The sequence below is a fragment of the Ranitomeya variabilis genome, chromosome 4 (genome assembly GCF_051348905.1).
Source record: "Ranitomeya variabilis isolate aRanVar5 chromosome 4, aRanVar5.hap1, whole genome shotgun sequence".
In the NCBI taxonomy this organism is placed as follows: domain Eukaryota; kingdom Metazoa; phylum Chordata; class Amphibia; order Anura; family Dendrobatidae; genus Ranitomeya; species Ranitomeya variabilis.
The window spans coordinates 586839771-586861661 of record NC_135235.1 but is presented as its reverse complement, the minus strand read 5'-3'; the positions used below and the strand labels follow the sequence as shown (position 1 = coordinate 586861661).

General features: G+C 40.6%; 1 protein-coding gene across 1 annotated transcript in view; it reads right to left on the bottom strand.

Annotated features, from left to right (window-relative positions):
• Positions 1–1343: 1343 nt before the first annotated feature.
• PMEPA1 (prostate transmembrane protein, androgen induced 1) overlaps positions 1344–21891 on the bottom strand; it is a 58776-nt gene continuing 38228 nt past the window's right edge. Inside the window, exons 2-4 of the mRNA XM_077253122.1 lie at positions 7341–7495; positions 4297–4350; positions 1344–3982 (exon numbers count right to left, since the gene is read on the bottom strand). Of these exons, the coding sequence (XP_077109237.1) occupies positions 3443–3982; positions 4297–4350; positions 7341–7495 (749 nt within the window). The 3' untranslated portion in view covers positions 1344–3442. The remainder of the gene's footprint in view (positions 3983–4296; positions 4351–7340; positions 7496–21891) is intronic.

Genomic DNA, 21891 nt, shown 5'->3' with positions numbered 1-21891 from the left:
GGTTATTCAAGTCTATACGGAAGCATTTCAAAAAGGTGGCACAACAGCTGGTATAATATCACACAGTTTAACAATTGATGCAACAAGTTTTAATTTTTTTCTCTTTAGACTTTTGGAGGAGGAGGAGATATTGTAAAGCTTTTTTTTGCCATGAAAAACTTTTTGAAAAGGTTGTAAATCAGATTTATTTTTACTCCAATTATTATTAAATAAAATGAGAAAAATATTTCTACAAAATTGAGGGGGGGTAGAGAAAGGAATTTACAGATAGATAATTTGTGGAAACTGAGAGCTTTGATCTATTTTTTTCAGTTACAACAGTATTTTGAATTTTCTCAAAATGGTATTATAAATTGTGGGGAGAAAAAAAAAGTGTCTATAGTGACGTTACAGGGGTAATAAGGGACGAGATATCTTGTGATATATTGCTGAAAAGCGTTGCTGGCCGGGGAAGGCGCGGAGGGTCCTGTTTGCTTTTAAGCTTGTTAAGGTTGTAACATTTCTGGCTGAATTGCAGTTTCGCTAAAGAGAAGAAAAATATCTTGTCATTTTAAGCTCACGGAGATATAGATTTCGGATGAAATCTCAATTCAGTTCACTTGGAAGGTCCGTTAATCACTATAATTAGCAGTTAGAAGAGCTAATTTATGCCGTGCTTGACCCATTGACTCTAATCTGGTGTGAAAAGCTTAAGCGGTGTCCTAGCGAGACATAATATCGTTTAGGTAGCGATAGAGCGACTGTATTGAAAACTAATCCAAACAACTACTAAAATGCTGGGAGTTGTAGTCAGAGTCTAAAAAGCTCCTGTCCGTCATCATTCAAGACTAGTAAAAAAAAAAATAAAAAAAATTGGCCCATGATGAACACTAAGAAAACTTTCCTACACTAGAAGAGACTTCCAATATCTGTAGCCAGCCCCATTCCTTACCCCATGTTCCCAGAGGATAATCTAGGACCCATATTTATCAAGTTATGGTATTTAAAAAAAAAATAGCAAAAATCAGATTATTTCCCAAAAACTTCATTTATTGCCTTAACATCAGTCAGTGTAGTCTTAAAATTTGAAGAAAAAAAAAAGAATTCAGAATGACAAGTAGAGGCATTGTTTTGGGATTTCTTGTGGATTATTTTTGGGCGTCCAAAAACGAGAAACAAAAAATGCATAGGATCTTTTGTTGTGATGGGTCCTGGCAGCTCTTATAGCAAAATATTGAAGTTACTGCTCAATTTTGCCAAGAATGTGTTCTACAGAGTACTCAACTATATATATATATATATATATATATATATATATATATATATATATATATATATATATATATATATATATATATATATATATATATATATATATATATATTATTTTTTTTTACATAGGAGTCCAGATATAGCCCAATTGGTGGTAGAGTTAAAATCTCCAGCAGGCCCTGCTGATAGAAAAAAAATATTTCCCTTCCCACCGTTCTCTGTTACCGTGTCCTGATTATTTTGAAAAATTAATACAGATACATATAAAAAAATGATGTTATAACCATTATTGGAAAATTAGATCTATAGTAGCCATCAAAACAAAAAAAAATATATAAGTAATAAATGCCTACAAGTCCCAGCATGTTAGTGAACATTTTGCACAAGCCTGGATTATGGTTTTGCGTTGTTCTGTTGCAAGCACAATGGTAGACATTAACACAACGCCAAGTGGCTGCCGGCGAACTGAGCCATTGGCATTGTACAGGAACGATATGTTTCCTGTCAATCTGTTAAGACCTTTAAGGAAAAGAAAAACAGAACTGTGTAACAGAAGCTCTTAAATAAGAATATATTTTTTTCCAATTAAGATTAGGAAATTGGCCCAATTACTGCTTCTGGTCTAATAGGGAATGTATCAGCAGTACTGGATGGGTCGGGTCTGAATGTGATGTAGTTTTAAATGTACAATTCTTTTCTTTTTTCTAGTTTTCTTAAACTTTGCATTCTCGGCAAAAGAGAAATTGCACATAAAGTACTGTCTCTTTAAAAAAAAAAAGCAGGCACAGGCAAACAGAGAAGACTATGCATTGATGTAAGCACCATGGGGTCTAGGTACAAAAATAGTGCAGGCAAAAAGAAGCGGACCTGCCAAATACAGCCAATCAGATCAGAACTTTCCTAGTGAATAGGCCACATCCTATGTTTTTGGTCACAATCTGACTGCCTTTATTGACCTTAGGGGGGACAGAAGCAGAGTTTAAAGGGGTTTTCACCTATCATGCAAATTTTCAAAAACTGGTTGAGTCTCAAAAACAAGGTCAAGTTTTTATCAAGAACAGGCATTTAAAACGACACAGACCTACAGGTAAGTTGATAAGTTACCAGAAAAACCCTTCAAATGTGCCATGTGCTACATCCGAGAAAACATTAAACATTTTTTGCTTCATAAAGCCAAAATCTTCCAACCCAAGACTTCACCAATCCAAATCTGTGAAAAAAACAAGTGCTGTAATTTTTTTTTAATTATTTTAATTTGGGGGTTTAGAACATAGTTGATCAATGCAGCACATAACTTTCTTTTTTTATTTTTCCATATTTTTTTTTCTTTTTTTCAGTTTTGTATTTCTTTGTGGTAGACATGATACATTGTTGTTAACACAAGGACTGCTATAGTCATATCAAAAAATAGTGCAATTTTTTTTTACATTTATATAAATAACTCTAGTCCCCGCTTTTTTTAACTTTTTTTTTTTTTTCAAACACTCTTTCAGAGTTGGCACTCAACAAATCGACTCATTCCCCCGAAAAAAAAAATGTTTCTCCATTTTTTTTTTACATCCATTTTCTGACAAACAAAACATCCCAAAATGTAAAGGCCCTTTTCAAATACAAAAATACTTCCCCATCACTCATACTCTTTTTCTCTTAGTTCTCATATATATTTAGATATTGCAAGTCTTTTTTCTTTTTTTTTCTTTAACAAAAAGTTTTGTGCAAATATTTCAGGATTTTGTTTCCTTTTCTTTAACATTAAGTGAGATACTTAAAAAAAAAAAAGTACATTATATATATATATATAGATATAAGGTGATGGAGGGGTATATAGGTAAGCACTCACGCAGGCTAGTCAACTTCGAAAAGGGCAACTGTGTAAGGGGAATCCAAGACACAGCGAAACATATAAACAGGATTGCAAGCTTCCTCGGCTTGTGCATTCAAACCAGACAAAACAACTAAATATTTATACAGGAAGAAGGTGAAGAGGCCGGGAGGGTTTTCTTGCTTAACATTTACTCGCTCCCTCCTCCCCGTCGTCTTCTTTAAAAGTTTTTGCCACTGCAATCTGTTGGTCATCAGAAAGGCACGCAACCACATTGCGACCCGGCTGACAACGAAACGGGCCGGCTTAGAAGTGCAGCGTTTACGGATTTCCACTTTTTTTTGCCAATCAGTTCTGTGTTTTTTGATCCTAAAACGGCTGTCCTTTTTGTTTGTCCTTGTCTTTGCTCCGTGCAACTGTGCTGTCGAGAACATTACTTTGCAAGTGAAGTCTGCTGCTTTCTAATATTGAGGGAGTGCCCATGTTTTGTTGATGCTGGTAAAATGAGGACCCGGGGTAATGACCTATGACTTCACTATAAGTTGGCGGTGGACCTTCCATTCTCCCGTTGCTGCTGTAAGAGGTGGCGCTCACTCCGGAGTTGCTGCTCGGGGGACATGGTCCTCCGTAGACTGAACTATCGATTAAGTCACTATCAAAGATGGTGCGGTTTGGAGGCGCACGCACACTCTCTCGATTCAGTTCCATCTGTTGTTCAGGGTCACGGAGCTGCAAAGTGCAAGGTCCTTGGTACGGTGGTGGCTCCTCTCCGTCTGATAAAGAAATGGTGGGCGGGAGGTCAATCTGGTGCTGAATATAGGGATAGGTGGGCTGGAAGCGGTTGAAGCGATCTCTTTGGAGGAAAGGTGGGATGCTGAGTCTGTCTGAGGGTCTTGGTGTGTAAATGTGCTGTAGGGGGCAACAAATGAAAGAATGTAAATATTAAAAAATTCAATACAATGGTGCTTGTACATTAATATCATGGGTTTAATTTGCATGCTCCTTTAAGAACTATGAACTGACATTTCAACATAAACAATTAAAAATATTTATTTTAAAAACTTAAAGACCTTGACACGTCAAATCTCAACATATCTTCACATCCTCACCAAAGTAAAAAAAAAAAAGGGGGGGGAAAAAGGTTGCAGGTACTCAATCTTAATCTTTTTTAAATCAATGAAGTCAATGAGAGCAGTCAAAATGCATCTGATTTGCCATCTTACCTCTGCCACCCCGTTTCCCGATACTGTGCTCTCTGAAGGCCACAGGCTTCCTTCCTATATCACACAAAGAAAAAAATACCAATCATAACTATTGGCTTGAGGCCTTGTCGAGTGTTTTGAGCAATAAGATTGAGATTTTATGCATAATGTCAATATGGAGGAGAGGGTCTCTTAAGAATTCTTTTAACTTCCTGACTTGAATAGGCATTAAGAAACAATTCACCCCAATCCTTTTTGAACTTTTAGATTTTTTCTTTCACATAAGGTCAGCCCCCTCGCCAAAGGCAGCCTACAGTTTGACTAAGATGATCAGACTCCTGAGCTCTGACATATCCATTCCCTTTATCAGCTTGGAGGAATAGTCGGGATTTTGTATGGGGAAATGGGGTGGGGATAAACAGTAGGTTAAAATATATTTTTGTAAACTGGAATTTTACATTGTCTCTCTGAAAAGTATTCGCCAGAAACGCGTTTTTTTTTGGGGGGGGTTTAGCATTTGGTACAGCGGTCTCCAACTGGCATGCGAAGAGCTAAGGCAGTAATTGTAATCCCACTAATACTGGTATCCAACTTAATTTAGCAAGACAGGAAGACGTCGTATCTGACGCATTTTAATTAATGTAAAATATCTTGGATTATAACCGGGCATGAGGAAATTGGCACCATATATATATATATATATATACATGCAGTATAGACCAAAAGTTTGGACACACCTTCTCATTTAAAGATTTTACAGACTTTTAAAGACTATGAAAATTGTGCATTCACACTGAAGGCATCAAAACTATGAACTAACACATGTGGAATTATATACTTAACAAAAAAGTGTGAAACAACTGAAATTATGTCTTATATTCTAGGTTCTTCAAAGTAGCCACCTTTTGCTTTGATGACTGCTTTGCACACTCTTGGCATTCTCTTGATGAGCTTCAAGAGGTAGTCACCAGAAATGGTTTTCACTTCACAGGTGTGCCCTGTCAGGTTTAATAAGCGTGATTTCTTGCCTTATAAATGGGGTTGGGACCATCAGTTGTGTTGTGCAGAAGTCTGGTGGATACACTGCTGATTGTCCTACTGAATAGACTGTTAGAATTTGTATTATGGCAAGAAAAAAGCAGCTACGTAAAGAAAAACGAGTGGCCATCATTACTTTAAGAAATGAAGGTCAGTCAGTCCGAAAAATTGGGAAAACTTTGAAAGTGTCCCCAAGTGCATTAGCAAAAACCATCAAGCGCTACAAAGAAACTGGCTCACATGAGGACCGCCCCAGAAAAGGAAGACCAAGAGTCACCTCTGCTTCTGAGGATAAGTTTATCCAAGTCAGCAGCCTCAGAAATCACAAGTTAACAGCAGCTCAGATTAGAGACCAGGTCAATGCCACACAGAGTTCTAGCAGCAGACACATCTCTACAACAACTGTTAAGAGGAGACTTTGTGCAGCAGGCCTTCATGATAAAATAGCTGCTAGGAAACCACTGGAAAGGACAGGCAACAAGCAGAACAGACTTGTTTGGGCTAAAGAACACAAGGAATGGACATTAAACCAGTGGAAATCTGAGCTTTGGTCTGATGAGTCCAAATTTGAGATCTTTGGTTCCAACCACCGTGCCTTTGTACGACTCAGAAAAGGTGAACAGATGGACTTTACATGCCTGGTTCCCACCGTGAAGCATGGAGGAGGTGGTGTGATGGTGTGTGGGTGCTTTGCTGGTGATACTGTTGGGGATCTATTCAAAATTGAAGGCATACAGAACCAGCATGGCTACAACGGCATCTTGCAGCGGCATGCTATTCCAACTGTTTGCGTTTAGTTGGACCATCATTTATTTTTCAATAGGACAATGACCCCAAACACACCTCCAGGCTGTGTAAGGGCTATTTGACGAAGAAGGAGAGTGATGGGGTGCTACGCCAGATGACCTGGCCTCCACAGTCACCAGACCTGAACCCAATCGAGAAGGTTTGGGGTGAGCTGGACCACAGAGTGAAGGCAAAAGGGCCAACAAGTGCTAAGCATCTCTGGGAACTCCTTCAAGATTGTGGAAGACCATTCCCGGTGACTACCTCTTGAAGCTCATTAAGAGAATGCCAAGAGTATGCAAACCAGTCATCAAAGCAAAAGGTGGCTACTTTGAAGAACCTAGAATATAAGACATAATCTCAGTTGTTTCACACTTTTTGTTAAGTATATAATTCCACAAGTGTTAATTCATAGCTTTGATGCCTTCAGTGTGAATGTACAATTTTCATAGTCATGAAAATACAGAAAAATCTTTAAATGAGAAGGTGTGTCCAAACTTTCGGTCTGCACTGCATTATATATATATATATATATACACATACACAGTACAGACCAAAAGTTTGGACACACCTTCACACACACACACATATATATATATATACTAGGGTGCATCCTTTTGTCTGAAATAAACCAGAAGTGCCAAGAAGTTGTCAAACATCAATGATGACCCTATGAGTAGGTTCCATGATCAACCTCCTAGAGCTCATTTGTTCTATGGACCTACGAGATGGTCAAATACTCAGGGATGTCAGGCAATCCCTCCATGTGTTGCGCCTGTCGAACAGTCACAAGACATGCAGCCGTGGGGACTCAAACATATTATTCGAGTACGCCGAAGACAATAGGTTAGCACCTGAGAATACTCTTTAAAAAAAACTAACTCGATCATCACTAGACTTCACCTCTTCTATTTTGGAAAGGGTTAGGGGCAGCATTGCTGGAGCTCTCAACCATGGTTCTCAAGGATTCATTTTATATAGATGTACAAAATCTTTTCAATTCTCTTCTAGGCAACCCTGGCCAATTTAAAGTCATCTTTGTTAAATAAGGCTATGTACACACAGAGTTTTTCAAGCAGAACATGAGCAGAAACTCTTCAAATCCTCCTCCAATTCTCAAAATTACATCCTCAAATTGAGTTTCTGCTCTGAAAACTCAGCAAAAAAAAACTTTGTGTGCAAACAGCCTCCATCTCAATCTCAAACAATTGTGCTCTGAAAATCAAGGTGGGAAGACTTACTGAAGACAGGTTCTCCTCCCTCCTCCTGCCTTGGCTGTGCCGGTGGATGAAGGATCGTGCAGAAAGCTTGTAGTGGTTTAGGAGACATGTGATCACTACGACCATCACCATCATCACCACGACAATGATGATTATCTGAACAAATTCCAGTTCCGCTGCAAGGAAGAGAGAAGAAACCATGAGCTGGTTGTGCTGCCATAGTTAAAACACACAAAATCACAAATTAATTACTCAGAAAACAAAAAAGTTTGTTTCCAACAAGAATCACATGGACACCTTGGCTTCTGCTTGTAGAGCTTACTGGCACACTATCTGGAGTTGTCGTCCTTCACAACACATGTATCTCCGCCGATTCACAATCTAACCTCCGCCTGTAAGGTGACCTTCATTGCCTTTTGTTATAGCACCCAGACATGGAAGCTTTGCCAAACACCACACTAAAATGATACCGGAGTCTGATAAACTGGATAATCATTAACCAATGAATCCGTAAAACAACCAACGGGGTGATTTATAAAGCGGTGATACTCTAATCGCATAAAACCACTACACTTGGAGACTCAATGTCTGTAGCCAGAGTTGGGTCACAGATTAAAAAGACACCCTCAATGTCTGTAGCCAGAGTTGGGTCACAGATTAAAAAGACACCCATATGCTTCAGGAAAAAAAAAAACATTTTCTATCTTATCTGCTTGTATCATTTGAGGGACAAGAATATAGGCCAGAATATTGCCCCTGACCCTGTTAGAGCCCATTTAGACAAACTGACTGGAGCCGTTGAATGACTGCCAACCAGCTCTATACACACACCAATCAGCGGTCGCTTGAAAGCCCATTAAGACAGGCCAATAATGACCGTTCTATAACCACAGAATGTACGATCGATCAAATATCAGTTCTCAGCAGCACATCAATTGTTATCACAGGGCGATGTGCTGCAGAGAATGATGATTTTAATGACGAAATGAACGATCTAATCACCCAAGCAATAAGATTTTTGTTGGCAGAGTGTCAGCATGTTTACACAAGCTGATGATCCAAGGGCACAGTCAGACAACCGTATAAATCGGACGTAGATCGGACCACAATGCTCGCACTGGCATGTGGCTCTCCTGACTGGAGCGTGACAGCTTCACGCATTTCCAGTCCGTGCACTGCATTCTGATTCACGTCCAATTTATACGGCCGTCTGACTGCGCCCTAACAAACGCTTGTTCCCGATTAAAGGCTCATTTACTCGAGCCGATAGCCACCAGAACAGCAGTGACATTAACAACTGCAAAGTTCTCATCAACAAATGTCTTGATTCATCTGGTGGGGTCATAAAATAATTTTCGCTGGCTCAACAGTGGTCCTTTCAGAAGATCACTGAAAAGACAAAAAATAAATAAATGGAACAGTACTATGTGTGCAATTTTTTTCCAAGACGTGTTTATTCCCATTAGTAGGCATCCCTCCCAAAATTAACCCAATATATTCAAAATATTTGGCAAATATTCATCTCTGGCGTCAAAAAACTTGCACACTTTTTTATACAAGGATTTTTTTATATATATATATATATATATATATATATATATATATATATATATATATATATATATATATATTAATTACTGTGAAGGAGAAGGAAACCTCTGTCATATTCAGAAAGACATATTCCCGCCCTCAGCTCCCCACAAAAGTGGCAGAACCTAGTTGTGCACTGGAATGATTAAGGATGGCCTCTGTGGCCTTATCTTGGCAGCTACACTCATGAACTCGGGGAGTACATTCCAGATGTAATTGCCCTGCCCTTGTCAAGATGACCAGTGATTCACAGACTCCAGGCTGGTAGCAAAATAAAGACTTCTTTAAAGCAACATGCAGTTCTCTAGAGACACAGCCCCTCCTCGACTATGAGCGAGCTCCTTGTACAGGCTCTCTGGGAGGAACCCTGGCTCTGAACCCAGCAGACATGACAAGTTCTGTGCAGATCAAGCCCTGCTATCATCACACAAACAACTATCGAATCTAACAGGATGGCAAATGGCCGAATTCTCTTCCTGAGCATTGTAACTGACTGGAAGAATTTTGTTTCCCAGAGGCCTTCAAAAACAGTCAAACACTTTTTTGACATGTTAAAAATGCAAAACTACTATGAGTAGCAACCAAGTAAAATACTTAAGGCTATGTTCTCACTGTAAGGATTTGGTGCATTTTATAATGCTATGATTTTCAGCAGCATTTCTGCACCAATTACCGTAGCTATTTTAGGTTAATAAACCTTTTCTTTTGTTATTGCGTGTTTTTCCTTTTTTAAGCTTTTGCCTCTTTATGGTAGTTAAAGTCTTAAATTAAAAACTAGTTTGTTTTCGAAATTTCCTGTTTGCTCACATATCACAAGTAAAGTCATCTTTATCACCCAAAAAAACTGGAGTATACAGAACCTAGCCTAATACGGGTTAGAATTTGGGCAAAATCCCAAATAATTGATAAACATGATGTCATGCCAGGCAAAAATGACAATTATCACATCACGATTCTGTATGGTAATTTTTACAGTATTTACTGCATCATCAAAACAGCTTAGACCTTGTGATTTTTTAGAACTTCTGGATTTTTCATTCATATTCAACTTGTTTTTAGAGAATCAACAAGTGCAGTGCAACGTACAAAAGTGGATTGCCAGATCAAGATTTTTTTTGTGGAAAAAATGTATAGGTCACAATGCTCAGCCATCATTTTATACCTAGTTTTTGATTCTCCAGCTTCCCCGTTGTGAAGGTTTCTGAACACATTTGCTATGTACAGCGAGTAAGAACCAGTCTAAAAAAAATAGTCTACGGAACTGCATGTGACATGACGCAACCTATGAAGGAGTCACCATCTGAACTTCTAATCTACGGTAGGTCTTCACTGAAAAAAATAAAAGCTAAAAACATTTCTCTGTATGGCATCATCAAGCAGATAAGAGGCAGTGATACAAGGACATACTCTTAGCTTAAAAGGCACTCATCAGTTTTTTTTTCTTTTTTAAACTTGAAACAAATAGTATATTTTTAGGACTCAGTATCTGACCGGCTTGGCAAAGGTCACGTAAGGTAAAGAGTTTTGCTTACCGAACGATAATGGAGTCCCAGAAGAACGCTGTTCACCTCTTTCTTTTTATAGTTCAAGAACAATTACACCTAGGATATTTGTTTTGCATGCTCTGCAGCATGGATAAAATTGGTTCCCATGCTACGAGACGGTGGGGAAAGGGACCCATGTGGTTTGCACCTTCTCACAACGGAAAAAAACCCATTTAACTTAGGATGGACGACCAACCCAGATTAAATATGGGTGATGTAGGACCAGATCCATGGACGGGGAGCAAAAAAAAATTAAGGAGACATGTTTTTGGATCCCTTACAAGTACTTCTGATCAACACAAGATTTTATTCATGGACTACTTCAATGAGGACTTATTCCCACATGTCTCTCTCTATATAGATCCTGATAATGTTTTGTTTCATGGAAACATGGCATAGGAAGGATATCATGGACCATTTATGGCACAAAGTTTAGTATAACAAAGTCCAACCATTCAAAATTAAAAACAACAACATTTTGGGTTGGCACCACCAGACACATTTATGCTTTTGCATATGGAAGGAGAGGTGTGTCTACATGGGCTCACCTACACTGAAAGATTAGGCATTGCATCTAAGGAAGAAGATGGTACCTTGTTGGGTGGCAGATTAAGTTCGGAAGTATGGGCAAATGGAGACTAATTTAATTGGCCCTGTCAATTTTAAAGGTAGAACTAGAAAAAATGGTTCTGATGTTTTCCCAAAAAAGTAGCTCCACTCTTGTTTATAGTATTGTAATTATGCGAGTACCAGACACAATACATGGACAGCATGGTGTCTTAGTGGTTAGCACTGTTCCTTTGCTGCACTGGGGTTCTGGGTTCAAATCCCAAGGACGACATCTTCAAGGAGTTTGAATGTTCTCCCCGTGTTGGGTTTCATGCCTAAATGAGGAAGATGTCTGTAAAGCAGTGTGAAAATAATGGTGCTATATAAGTGAGTAAAATAAATTAATAAAAAGGGCAAGGGTGGCACTGTTGAGCGAAGAAATTTCTACTCCTTGGCATGTGGCCACCAAGGCTAAAAGATCATCAGAAGAGATGTGATAGATATGGGGCATCTTATATATATATATAAAAAAAAAACTCTCTGACTTGTACCCACTGTGCCGCATCATTTTGGGAATTTGGAAGGGCCACTTTAATTCAGTAAATGCAACCACCGAAGCTCTTTAGCGGCTTCCACCAAAGCGCGGGCATCTTTTCGGATGCTGCTGCTGCTGCCGCCTAAAGCAAGTGGAATTACAAACAGGCGCCCTATTAATGATAAACAGACAGACGGTCAGATGGATAGAAAGACGCTTCATAAAATATGCCATCTCATGCCGCCCCGCAGCCCTGCGGCAGCAAAGTGTAAACACTGGAATTTCGGCACTCACTCAAGCATGGGGATCAGAGAGTCTGAAATGTATAAAAATCTAATCTCGTTAGTTGCGGCTGTCTGTGAAGGGAGACGCTTGGAATTCATTGGGATTCTGGTCCGCAAGCGCTCTGCCACTGACTTTCAACTCCTGTCATACCACTTATCTCAGCCTCTAAAAGATTTAGACTCCCTCTCTCGCCTTGTTCCAAAATTCCACCCCACACCAGAAGATGATCCGAGCACAAAACGATTAGAATGATTTGTGAATAACATATATAATCAGAGCTGTACCACTTCATTGCCCATTTTTATATAGAATATATTTTTTTCACTGTAACTTTTTTTTACATAAGGCAAAAAAAAAAAAGGCTTATTATTTAGAATTATTTCTATATCTAGTATATAAAGCTAAAATTAAAAAAAAAACGCTTCGAAAAACTCTGAAATTCATCGAGAAGAAAGGGTTAACAACATAGGTCATGTGGGTAAGTAGCAAGCCACATTTTTGGGGGCTTGATTTTTTTTTTTTTTTTATTAAGCAGTATGTTTTTCTTTTTCTAAAGGACCGAAATATATTTTTGGACCGTTTGCCTGATAATTTACATTTTTTATTTCTATATCTAGTATATAAAACTAAAATAAAAAAAAAAAAACGCTTCGAAAAACTCTGAAATTCATCGAGAAGAAAGGGTTAACATAGGTCATCTGGGCAAGTAGCAAGCCACATTTTTGGGGGCTTGATTTTTTTTTTTATTAAGCTATGTTTTTCTTTTTCTAAAGGACTGAAATTTATTTTTGGACCGTTTGCCTGATAATTTACATTTTATAAATTTTCCGTATTAAAATGCAATCATGGAAAATATTCGACCCATTGAGATGAAGTCCAGGCTTTATTATGGAATTTTAAATATAAAAAAAAATAAAAATGAAAAATTGCAAAAACAATGACAACCATGCAGCTCGACTAGAAGGGGGGCAAGTTCAGGGTGTTCGGAGTCACAGCTATATTTATATTCCCCGGTAACACAAGTTGAAGTGTGACTCCAGCAGCCAAGCGCGGGGCAGGCCCCAGCCACTTCCAGACAAACGGGAGAGCAGCTTTATTTGCATAATGTCTAGACCGTCGTAACAGCTGCTGCCTGGAGAAAACCAGTTTTCGACACACATCTCCCAGGCACCTGTAGATGCTGCCCGCCAGGTGAGAAGGACGCGGGCAGCAAAAACATTAAACAAAGCTTATCATGCTGCCAAAAAAAAGGTTACCGACCCCAAGGGCACAGGAGGCAGTAAATACCCATTGTATACTTTTTATCTAATTTTTCAGTAGTCAATTGTTCAAAAACACAGCAAGAGCTCAAAAGGCAGAAATAAGTAAGGAGGTGCGAAGGGTGGAAATAAATAATTCTGAAAGCAAAAAATAAAAAAAATTCCAGGTCAGAAACAAAAGGTTATAGAAAACAATGCTGCCTGTTAAACGACACACAAAAAGACGTATTTACAAAAGATTTTACGTCTATAAAAGATCAAAGGTAGCATTTTTACATTCATGGTAGAAGGCTTAGACAAAGTCGCCCAATACGGGGAACTCCACAATATTTTAAAAAATTTCAGCAAACAATTTGGATATATATTTTTTTTTTTACAGATGTCGACTGAAGATATTTATGCTCTGCTGTTCACTGGGATCAAACATTGCTTTAAGCAAGCGTAAATTTTATTTTAATTTTTAAAAAACTTTGGGCCAATTAGCTCGTTCAGTTCTGTAAATTCAATTATAACCTGCCCAAAAGTATCAACCTGAATGTTTGCCGATATCTTAGCAATAGGAGGAAATGCTAATGAGTTATACCAATGTATGTCTACTCATCTGTATGCATGCGAATACGGTAGCAACACCTAGATTTCTAGATATGTTATCCAACCTGGAAGAAAGCCAATAGGAAACATCATTGAGAGCACATCTGATTCATTTCCAATATTATTTCAATGCTGCACCCTATTACACCTCCAAAATTACTCCGATATTACATCCATGCTGCACCCTACTACAGCTCTTCATCTATTCCCATATTACATCCATGCTGCACCCTACTACAGCTCTTCAACTATTCCCATATTACCTCCATGCTGAACCCTACGACACCTGTAAAATTACTCCAATATTACATCCAGGCTGCACTCTACACCTCTTCATCTATTCCCATATTACATCCATGCTGCACCCTACTACACCTCTTCATCTATTCCCATATTACCTCCATGCTGCACCCTACTACAGCTCTTCATCTATTCCCATATTACATCCATGATGAACCCTACAACCCCTCTAAAATTACTCCGATATTATATCCATGATGAACCCTACAACCCCTCTAAAATTACTCCGATAGTACCTCCATGCTGCACCCTACTACACCTCTTCATCTATTCCTATATTACCTCCATGATGAACCCTACAACCCCTCTAAAATTACTCCGATAGTACCTCCATCCTGCACCCTACTACACCTCTTCATCTACTCTTATATTACATCCATGGTGAACCCTACAACCTCTCTAAAATTACTTCGATAGTACCTCCTGCTGCACCCTACTACTACACCTCTTCATCTATTCCTATATTACCTCCATGATGAACCCTACAACCCCTCTAAAATTACTCCAATATTACATCCATGATGCACCCTACTACACCTCTTCTTCAACTCAGATATTACCTCCATGTTGTACCCTACTACATCTCTTCATCTTAATCATCTCAGTGTATCACCCCCTCATTACTCTACCATGCTAGAGTCTTCATGCCATCAAGGTTTGATAAGAACATGAAGTGAAAGGGCCCAATCTGTCTCATTAATGGGAAGAGCACTCACACACCCTACAGGAATCTTAATATCGACATAGAAGGTACCAACTTTGGAGTCCTTCCAGATTTCTGGCCTTAAAAACAATTCTGATAAAGTACTGAGCCCTCTTGTAAGAGTGATGTAGGGAATAGTCTTAAACGCCCTCCTAAGCTCTAGATAGCTGTAGGCTAAATGATCGTTCGGCCAACAGCTATCTTGCCTGACTATATAGACAAGAGCTTACTCGGCTGAGTTTGCTCTGTGAGAGCCACTGTGAGACATCTCTGGTGGCAGCTTATCTCCTATAGCAATCTGAAATCAGACAAGATGGATCCTTCTCTTTCCTGACAATTTTCTGGAAGGAAAGTTGGGGGGGGTCCAATACACATTAGACTGTTGGCCGATCCACTCAATATTGGTGGGTTCACATAACATTAGTTTGATGTGTATGGGGACCTTTTCATCTTTTAATTATGGCCTATTTTTAATCTACACGGTTGCCGAAATTACAATGTACCTACATCGACATTCTGCAAACGTCTCTCGTGCTGCACCAATTTTATTAATGACGATTAGGCCTGCGCAAAGGGTACAGTCAGGTGAAAAGTAAAAGCTTTATAGTTATAATCACATTTATTATACATCTAAAACAGGGCCTGCCACCAGGACAAAAGTGGCCAGTTTTTGATCTTCTGTAATTCCCACTGCTCTCCTGGAATTTATTTTAATCGGCCGTACAGTTCTAGATATGGGCTTTTTAATTCAGTATTCATTATTATGGTCTTTACAAGGGTGCGTTTCGCACAGGATCCTCTGGGGCGTGTCTATGGTCTGCTCTGCGTTCTTACTCTGAGAACCGCTCTCTTGGAAAGACTATAAAAATGACCTCTAATTAAAAAGGCTCATATCTCCGGAACTACCATATTTAAAATAAATAACAAATAAAACGAAAACTCAGGAGCAATGCGGATAAAACTGGAAACTGTGACAGGGTGACAGGTCCGCTTTAAAGTCCAGCTGAATAGCAGAGAATTTAATAAGAGGGGCTTCCAGACACTTGAAAAGGGATCGTATAAAATCATTAAAAAGGGTTTGACGTCTATTCAAAAAGACCGCCACTCGTATTGAATCAATTGAATCGGGCTGAGCTGCAGGACCCTGGCTATAGCCACAATTCTAGAGTTATATATTATATATACATATATATATATATACACATACTTTTTGTTTCTCCAGCGATCAGTCCAATGGTGGAGTAAAATATACCTTTTATTTATCCATTAAAAAGTTCCAGATTTCTTCAGTAACAATACTGCATACATTCAATTCCTTATGGACGACATGTTTCAACACCACATGTGTCTTCCTCCAGGTCCAACTCTTTATATATAAATATATATATATTTTTTTTTTATTTATATCTTGATAGTGTAAAAACCTCCATGATCTCTTTACAGAGACTTACGCTATGATTGTGGGTGGAAGTGTCACATCATATCAGATTGCATAATGAAAAGCAGGAATAATTTGCTCTAAAATTTTGAATTTCTATTTTTTTTTTTATTATTTCCAATTAAACAAAATGAAGAAATTTATTACAGCTTCCCAGTAAGTGTGTTAGGCTACGTTCACATTAGCGTCTTTGGGCGCAGCGTCGTCGACGGATACCAACGCATGCGTCATGCGCCCCTATCTTTAACATGGGGGGCGCATGGACATGCACTGGTATGCGGTCAAGCGTTGTACGACGCATGCGTCATTTGGGCGCACCAGACAGGGCGCGGCCGACGCTACATGTTGCATTTTTCCTGCGCCAAATTTCCGGTAAACAACACATGCAACGCACTTGCGTCGTAAATGCGCCCAAAAACCACATTACTGTCTATGTACAACGCATAGGGCGCAGGTGCCTGCGTTGACCCGCGTTGTTCGACGCATGCGCCTTTGGAGTAAAAAACAAGTGATGAAGTGTCTAGACAGTGACAAGACCACCCCATAGATATAAAAAAAGGGTGATTGCATTGTATTTCACTTGCCTGCACGTCTGGAAACAGAGAGTACATGAGACACAGCTCTGCCTTCAAGAGATGTAAGTATATAATTTCTTCTTTGCAATGTTTGTTGTTTTTTTATGTGTGTGACATTTTTCTTTTTCTTGCAATTTATGGTGGTTTATTTAATTTTTATTGGGTTTGACCGCATGCGTCAAAAAACGCTGCGTTGTGTATTGCGTTTTGGGTTGCGTCGACGACGCTGCGCCCAAAGACGCTTATGTGATCGTAGCCTTACAGGCATAACATGCTGCAGCAAAAGTGTAAAGTACCGTACATAATTTTTGTCATACACCACGGCCTGACTCACAGGTTTCTATAAGGACACCCGCCCAGACTATACACAGACGTGTAGGCAGGAGGCAACATTTTCCGTATTTCCTTGACACAAAGCAATTGACCTGCGTGGACCTTGGGGATTCCTACAAGACCAGAGCAGAGGAAAGTCTGGCTAGCCTGCGATTGGTACATTGCCCTTCACCTGTCCTTGTATACATAACCTGCTGCCACGCGGGAGGTGCCAGCTTATAATGCTGCCATACAAGATTCCTGTGTGTCTGGCTCTCCGCCTTCACCAGACAATATAAGATTAATGATCAACATGAGAGGATGAGATCCTTAACAGGTGCAGCCCAGACGCTCATGGCTAATTACACGGCTGACATCTTTTTCAAATTTACTTAATATTTTTAATTTTACTGTCTGAAGACCCCCATAATACGAGACAATGATGGGCTGACATGCTCATTGGTGGGTAAGAAAAAGAAATCTCAGACTGCATCGGCCATGTTGGATTTTTTTTTTTTTGGACATGGTCATCACCGGCTGGAAAAGTAATTCAACATACTCGATGGGCTTATAGAATAGCAAAGCTGATGGTGGTTGACTATGGCCGACTACTATCCAAGGAGTATGAGTGGGGGGGCATTAAATTCATATATGCCTAAGGCCGAGGTCACACTGCCCGCTCAGGATTCCGTTGCGCGGCTTCTATTTGAACCCATGATGAAAGATTCAGGCGTGCATCCAGAGGAGCGATTGACTACACCTTTGGCCTTCTCTCCGACAGTGTTTGATTGTTGGTTGGACAAATTGGGTCTAGTAGAAGGATAGGATGTAAAAAGAATTTGGGGCACATTTTGTCTAACTGGCAGGAATTTAAACATTTTCCGGGAATTGCTCTTTAAGTTAGAGGGTTTGCCCACTACTGGACAACCCCTGCTTAAAACACAAACAAATGAATACTCGCCTACCCCAGCGGTGCCGTTCCTACAATGTAGACGCCGCTATTCCTGATGGGTAGTGACACTTACGTCAGGTGACCACTGCAGTCAATCATTGGCTGCAGCTCATCAATATTATGATGCTGCTTTGACAAAATAGTAAAGGCTCCATATGAAAGTGGACATGGATTTAAAAAAAAAAAATATATATATATATAAAAATGTACCAGCGCAGACATCGCCGAAATGGTTCCGCTGTGGGAGGGAAATATCCAGAAATTTTTTTGTCTGTTTTTTTGTTGTTGTTTTTTTTTAAACTGGGCTCTGAAGTAATTCAGCAGAGGTTTATCTGTAGCAGGACAAATGTCATTTGGGATAGCATTAAAAAAAAATAGAAAGTAGATTAAAAAAAAAAAAAACAGTTTTTGTTGTAAAGGTAACGTTCTATAGTTCTATAAAAAGGCCAAAAGTACCAAGACCAGTTAAAAAGCAAACTTAAAAAAACCGCTATAACAGGATTTATTTTGGATGATCCTTTGCGTTGAAAATAATTAATATGTTATCAATGATGACTACAAATTAACCTAAACCCACCCAAAAAGAAAAAAGAACACTTTTTAAAAAAAGGGTCAGTTTTCCTTTAAGCGCCCCTGTGTTTCCTTGTGATAGTGAACACTAGGGTTGAGCGACTTTCATTTTTTTAAGATCGAGTAGGGTTTTGGGAAACCCGATTTTGTCCAGAGTCGAGTCGAGTGCAGTCGGCCGATTATCGCTAAAAGTCGGGGATCGACCGAAACACGAAACCCAATGCAAGTCAATGGGGAAGCATAGTCGGCAGTGAGTGGAGGCCAGGAAAACACCTACAGTGCCCATTTTAATGCCAAAAACATCCATTCTTGTTTCTGAAGCTTGCCAATCTTAATTAACTGTATAATAATAGTTGGGCATAAGGAATTGGGGGAAAGTTGTGGGGGGAGTAGGGCTGGCTCAAGTTTTTCGTGGGCCCAGGAAATGCGGACTACGTCACGGCGGTGTTGCAGGGAAAGGTAAGTATTTAAAAGTTGCAAGTGCTGTGATCCTGAGCAAGCAGGGGGGGCCCACTCGTTCGCATTGCCACTGGCACAGGGCCCCTCAAAGTACGGCGGTGTGTTTGCATGGCGGGGGCGCCTCCCACCAGCAGCGACACTTTTGCGTACTCTGAGGGGCCCTGTGCCAGTGACGTCGCCAACGAGTATGCCCCCCCACCTGATGAAGGAACCTGCACTTTCATCTGCACCTTCCTCTTTGTCCCTGTGTAAGGTGGTATAACATGCGGGAAGGGGAACCTTACTTTCAGCAGGGTCAGATTCTGGCTGTGTAGAGTACAAGGGGAATGTAGTGGTCTAGGTCAATGTACCAGCAGACTCATTTAGCAGTGGCTGGGCAATGGGCAGGATGAGGAGGAAACAGATATAGGGCCAAAGAATAAAGTAGGCTACATGCAGTTCAAAATTGGTAACAGGACTAAACAGGCGGCATTGCTTTGTTCAGTGGAGTAGCAAACCCAAGAGCAGCAGACACTGTTTCAAGGGCCTAACCACACTAGTAGGCCAAATGCAGTTTAATATCTGATAGTATAGGGCGAAAGCCAGAATGTGGAAGCTCAGCTTTGTTCAGTTGAGGACAACACCAGGGAGGGGCAGACACCTTTAGTAGGCCGGAAAAGCCTATTGCATTTTTTAAAATGGTAATTTGGAGCAGAAGGTTGAAGCTCAGCTTTATTTAGTTGAGGGCAACACCAGGGAGGGGCAGAAGCCGTTAGTAGGCCCTAACCACCATTTTTTTTTTTTTTAAAACCACTTAATGAGAGCCGGAAGGTTGAAGCTCAGCTTTATTTAGTTGAGGACAACACCAGGGAGGGGCAGAAGCCGTTAGTAGGCCCTAACCACCATTTTTTTTTAAAAACCACTTAATGAGAGCCGGAAGGTTGAAGCTCAGCTTTATTTAGTTGAGGACAACACCAGGGAGGGGCAGAAGCCGTTAGTAGGCCCTAACCACCATTTTTTTTTTAAAACCACTTAATGAGAGCCGGAAGGTTGAAGCTCAGCTTTATTTAGTTGAGGACAACACCAGGGAGGGGCAGAAGCCGTTAGTAGGCCCTAACCACCATTTTTTTTTTTTAAACCACATAATGAGAGCCGGAAGGTTGAAGCTCAGCTTTATTTAGTTGAGGACAACACCAGGGAGGGGCAGAAGCCGTTAGTAGGCCCTAACCACCAATTTTTTTTTTTTTAAAACCACTTAATGAGAGCCGGAAGGTTGAAGCTCAGCTTTATTTAGTTGAGGACAACACCAGGGAGGGGCAGAAGCCGTTAGTAGGCCCTAACCAAAGTTGAAGGCCAAATGCAGTTTAATTTCTGATACTATAGGCCGAAAGCCAGAAGGTGGAAGTTCCGATTTAGACAGTGGAGGACAATTTGAATTAGGGACTGCAGACAGACTTAGTAGGCTGTCCCCTGTGGACCATGCATCCACCACATTAACCCATTGCGCCGTAATGGACACGTAATCTTCCGTGGCCATGCCTACAGGTCCATGCGTCTGTTGTCAGGTGCACCTTTGTACTCACAGATTGCCAGAGTGCATGGACAATGCGGTCTTCTACATGCTGGTGGAGGGTTGGGATGGCTTTTCTCGCAAAAGAAGTGTCGACTGGTTAGCTTGTAGCGTGGTACAGCGTAGTCCATCATGGCCTTATTAATAGTAAATAAAATATATAACTAGGCTCTATGAACTTTTAAATAGGTTCCAGGGGTACACGGGCAGCATTGGTGTGGTCAGTGGAGGAGTATTGCAAGTAGGGGCTGCAGACAGGCTATCAAAGGCCTAAAATAACAAACAGTAGGCAGTCATGGCAGTTTTACATCGGTTACATGGATACACAGGCAGGCACTCCAGGCAGCATTGTGCTCAGTGGAGGAGTATTGCAAGTAGGGGCCGCAGACAGGCTATCAAAGGCCTAAAATAACAAACAGTAGGCAGTCATGGCAGTTTTACATCGGTTACATGGATACACAGGCAGGCACTCCAGGCAGCATTGTGGTCAGTGGAGGAGTATTGCAAGTAGGGGCCGCAGACAGGCTATCAAAGGCCTAAAATAACAAACAGTAGGCAGTCATGGCAGTTTTACATCGGTTACATGGATACACAGGCAGCTAGGTGGTGAGTGGAGGAGTATTTAAAGTAAGGACCGCAGACAGGCTATCAAAGGCCTAACATAACAAACAATAGGCTCATGGCAGTTTTACAGCGGTTACATGGATACACGGGCAGGCAGCTTGGTGGTGAGTGGAGGAGTATTTAAAGTATGGACCGCAGACAGGCTTCGAAGGCCTAACACAATAAAATGGGCTGGCTGTAGGCACTTTAAAATTGGTTCCAGGGGTACACGGGCAGCAGTGGTCTGGTCAGTGGAGGCCTAGTGGAAGGAGGGACCGCAGACAGGCTTCGAAGGCCTAACACAATAAAATGGGCTGGCTGTAGGCACTTTAAAATTGGTTCCAGGGGTACACGGGCAGCAGTGGTCTGGTCAGTGGAGGCCTAGTGGAAGGAGGGACCGCAGACAGGCTTCGAAGGCCTAACACAATAAAATGGGCTGGCTGTAGGCACTTTAAAATTGGTTCCAGGGGTACACGGGCAGCAGTGGTCTGGTCAGTGGAGGCCTAGTGGAAGGAGGGACCGCAGACAGGCTTCGAAGGCCTAACACAATAAAATGGGCTGGCTGTAGGCACTTTAAAATTGGTTCCAGGGGTACACGGGCAGCAGTGGTCTGGTCAGTGGAGGCCTAGTGGAAGGAGGGACCGCAGACAGGCTTCGAAGGCCTAACACAATAAAATGGGCTGGCTGTAGGCACTTTAAAATTGGTTCCAGGGGTACACGGGCAGCAGTGGTCTGGTCAGTGGAGGCCTAGTGGAAGT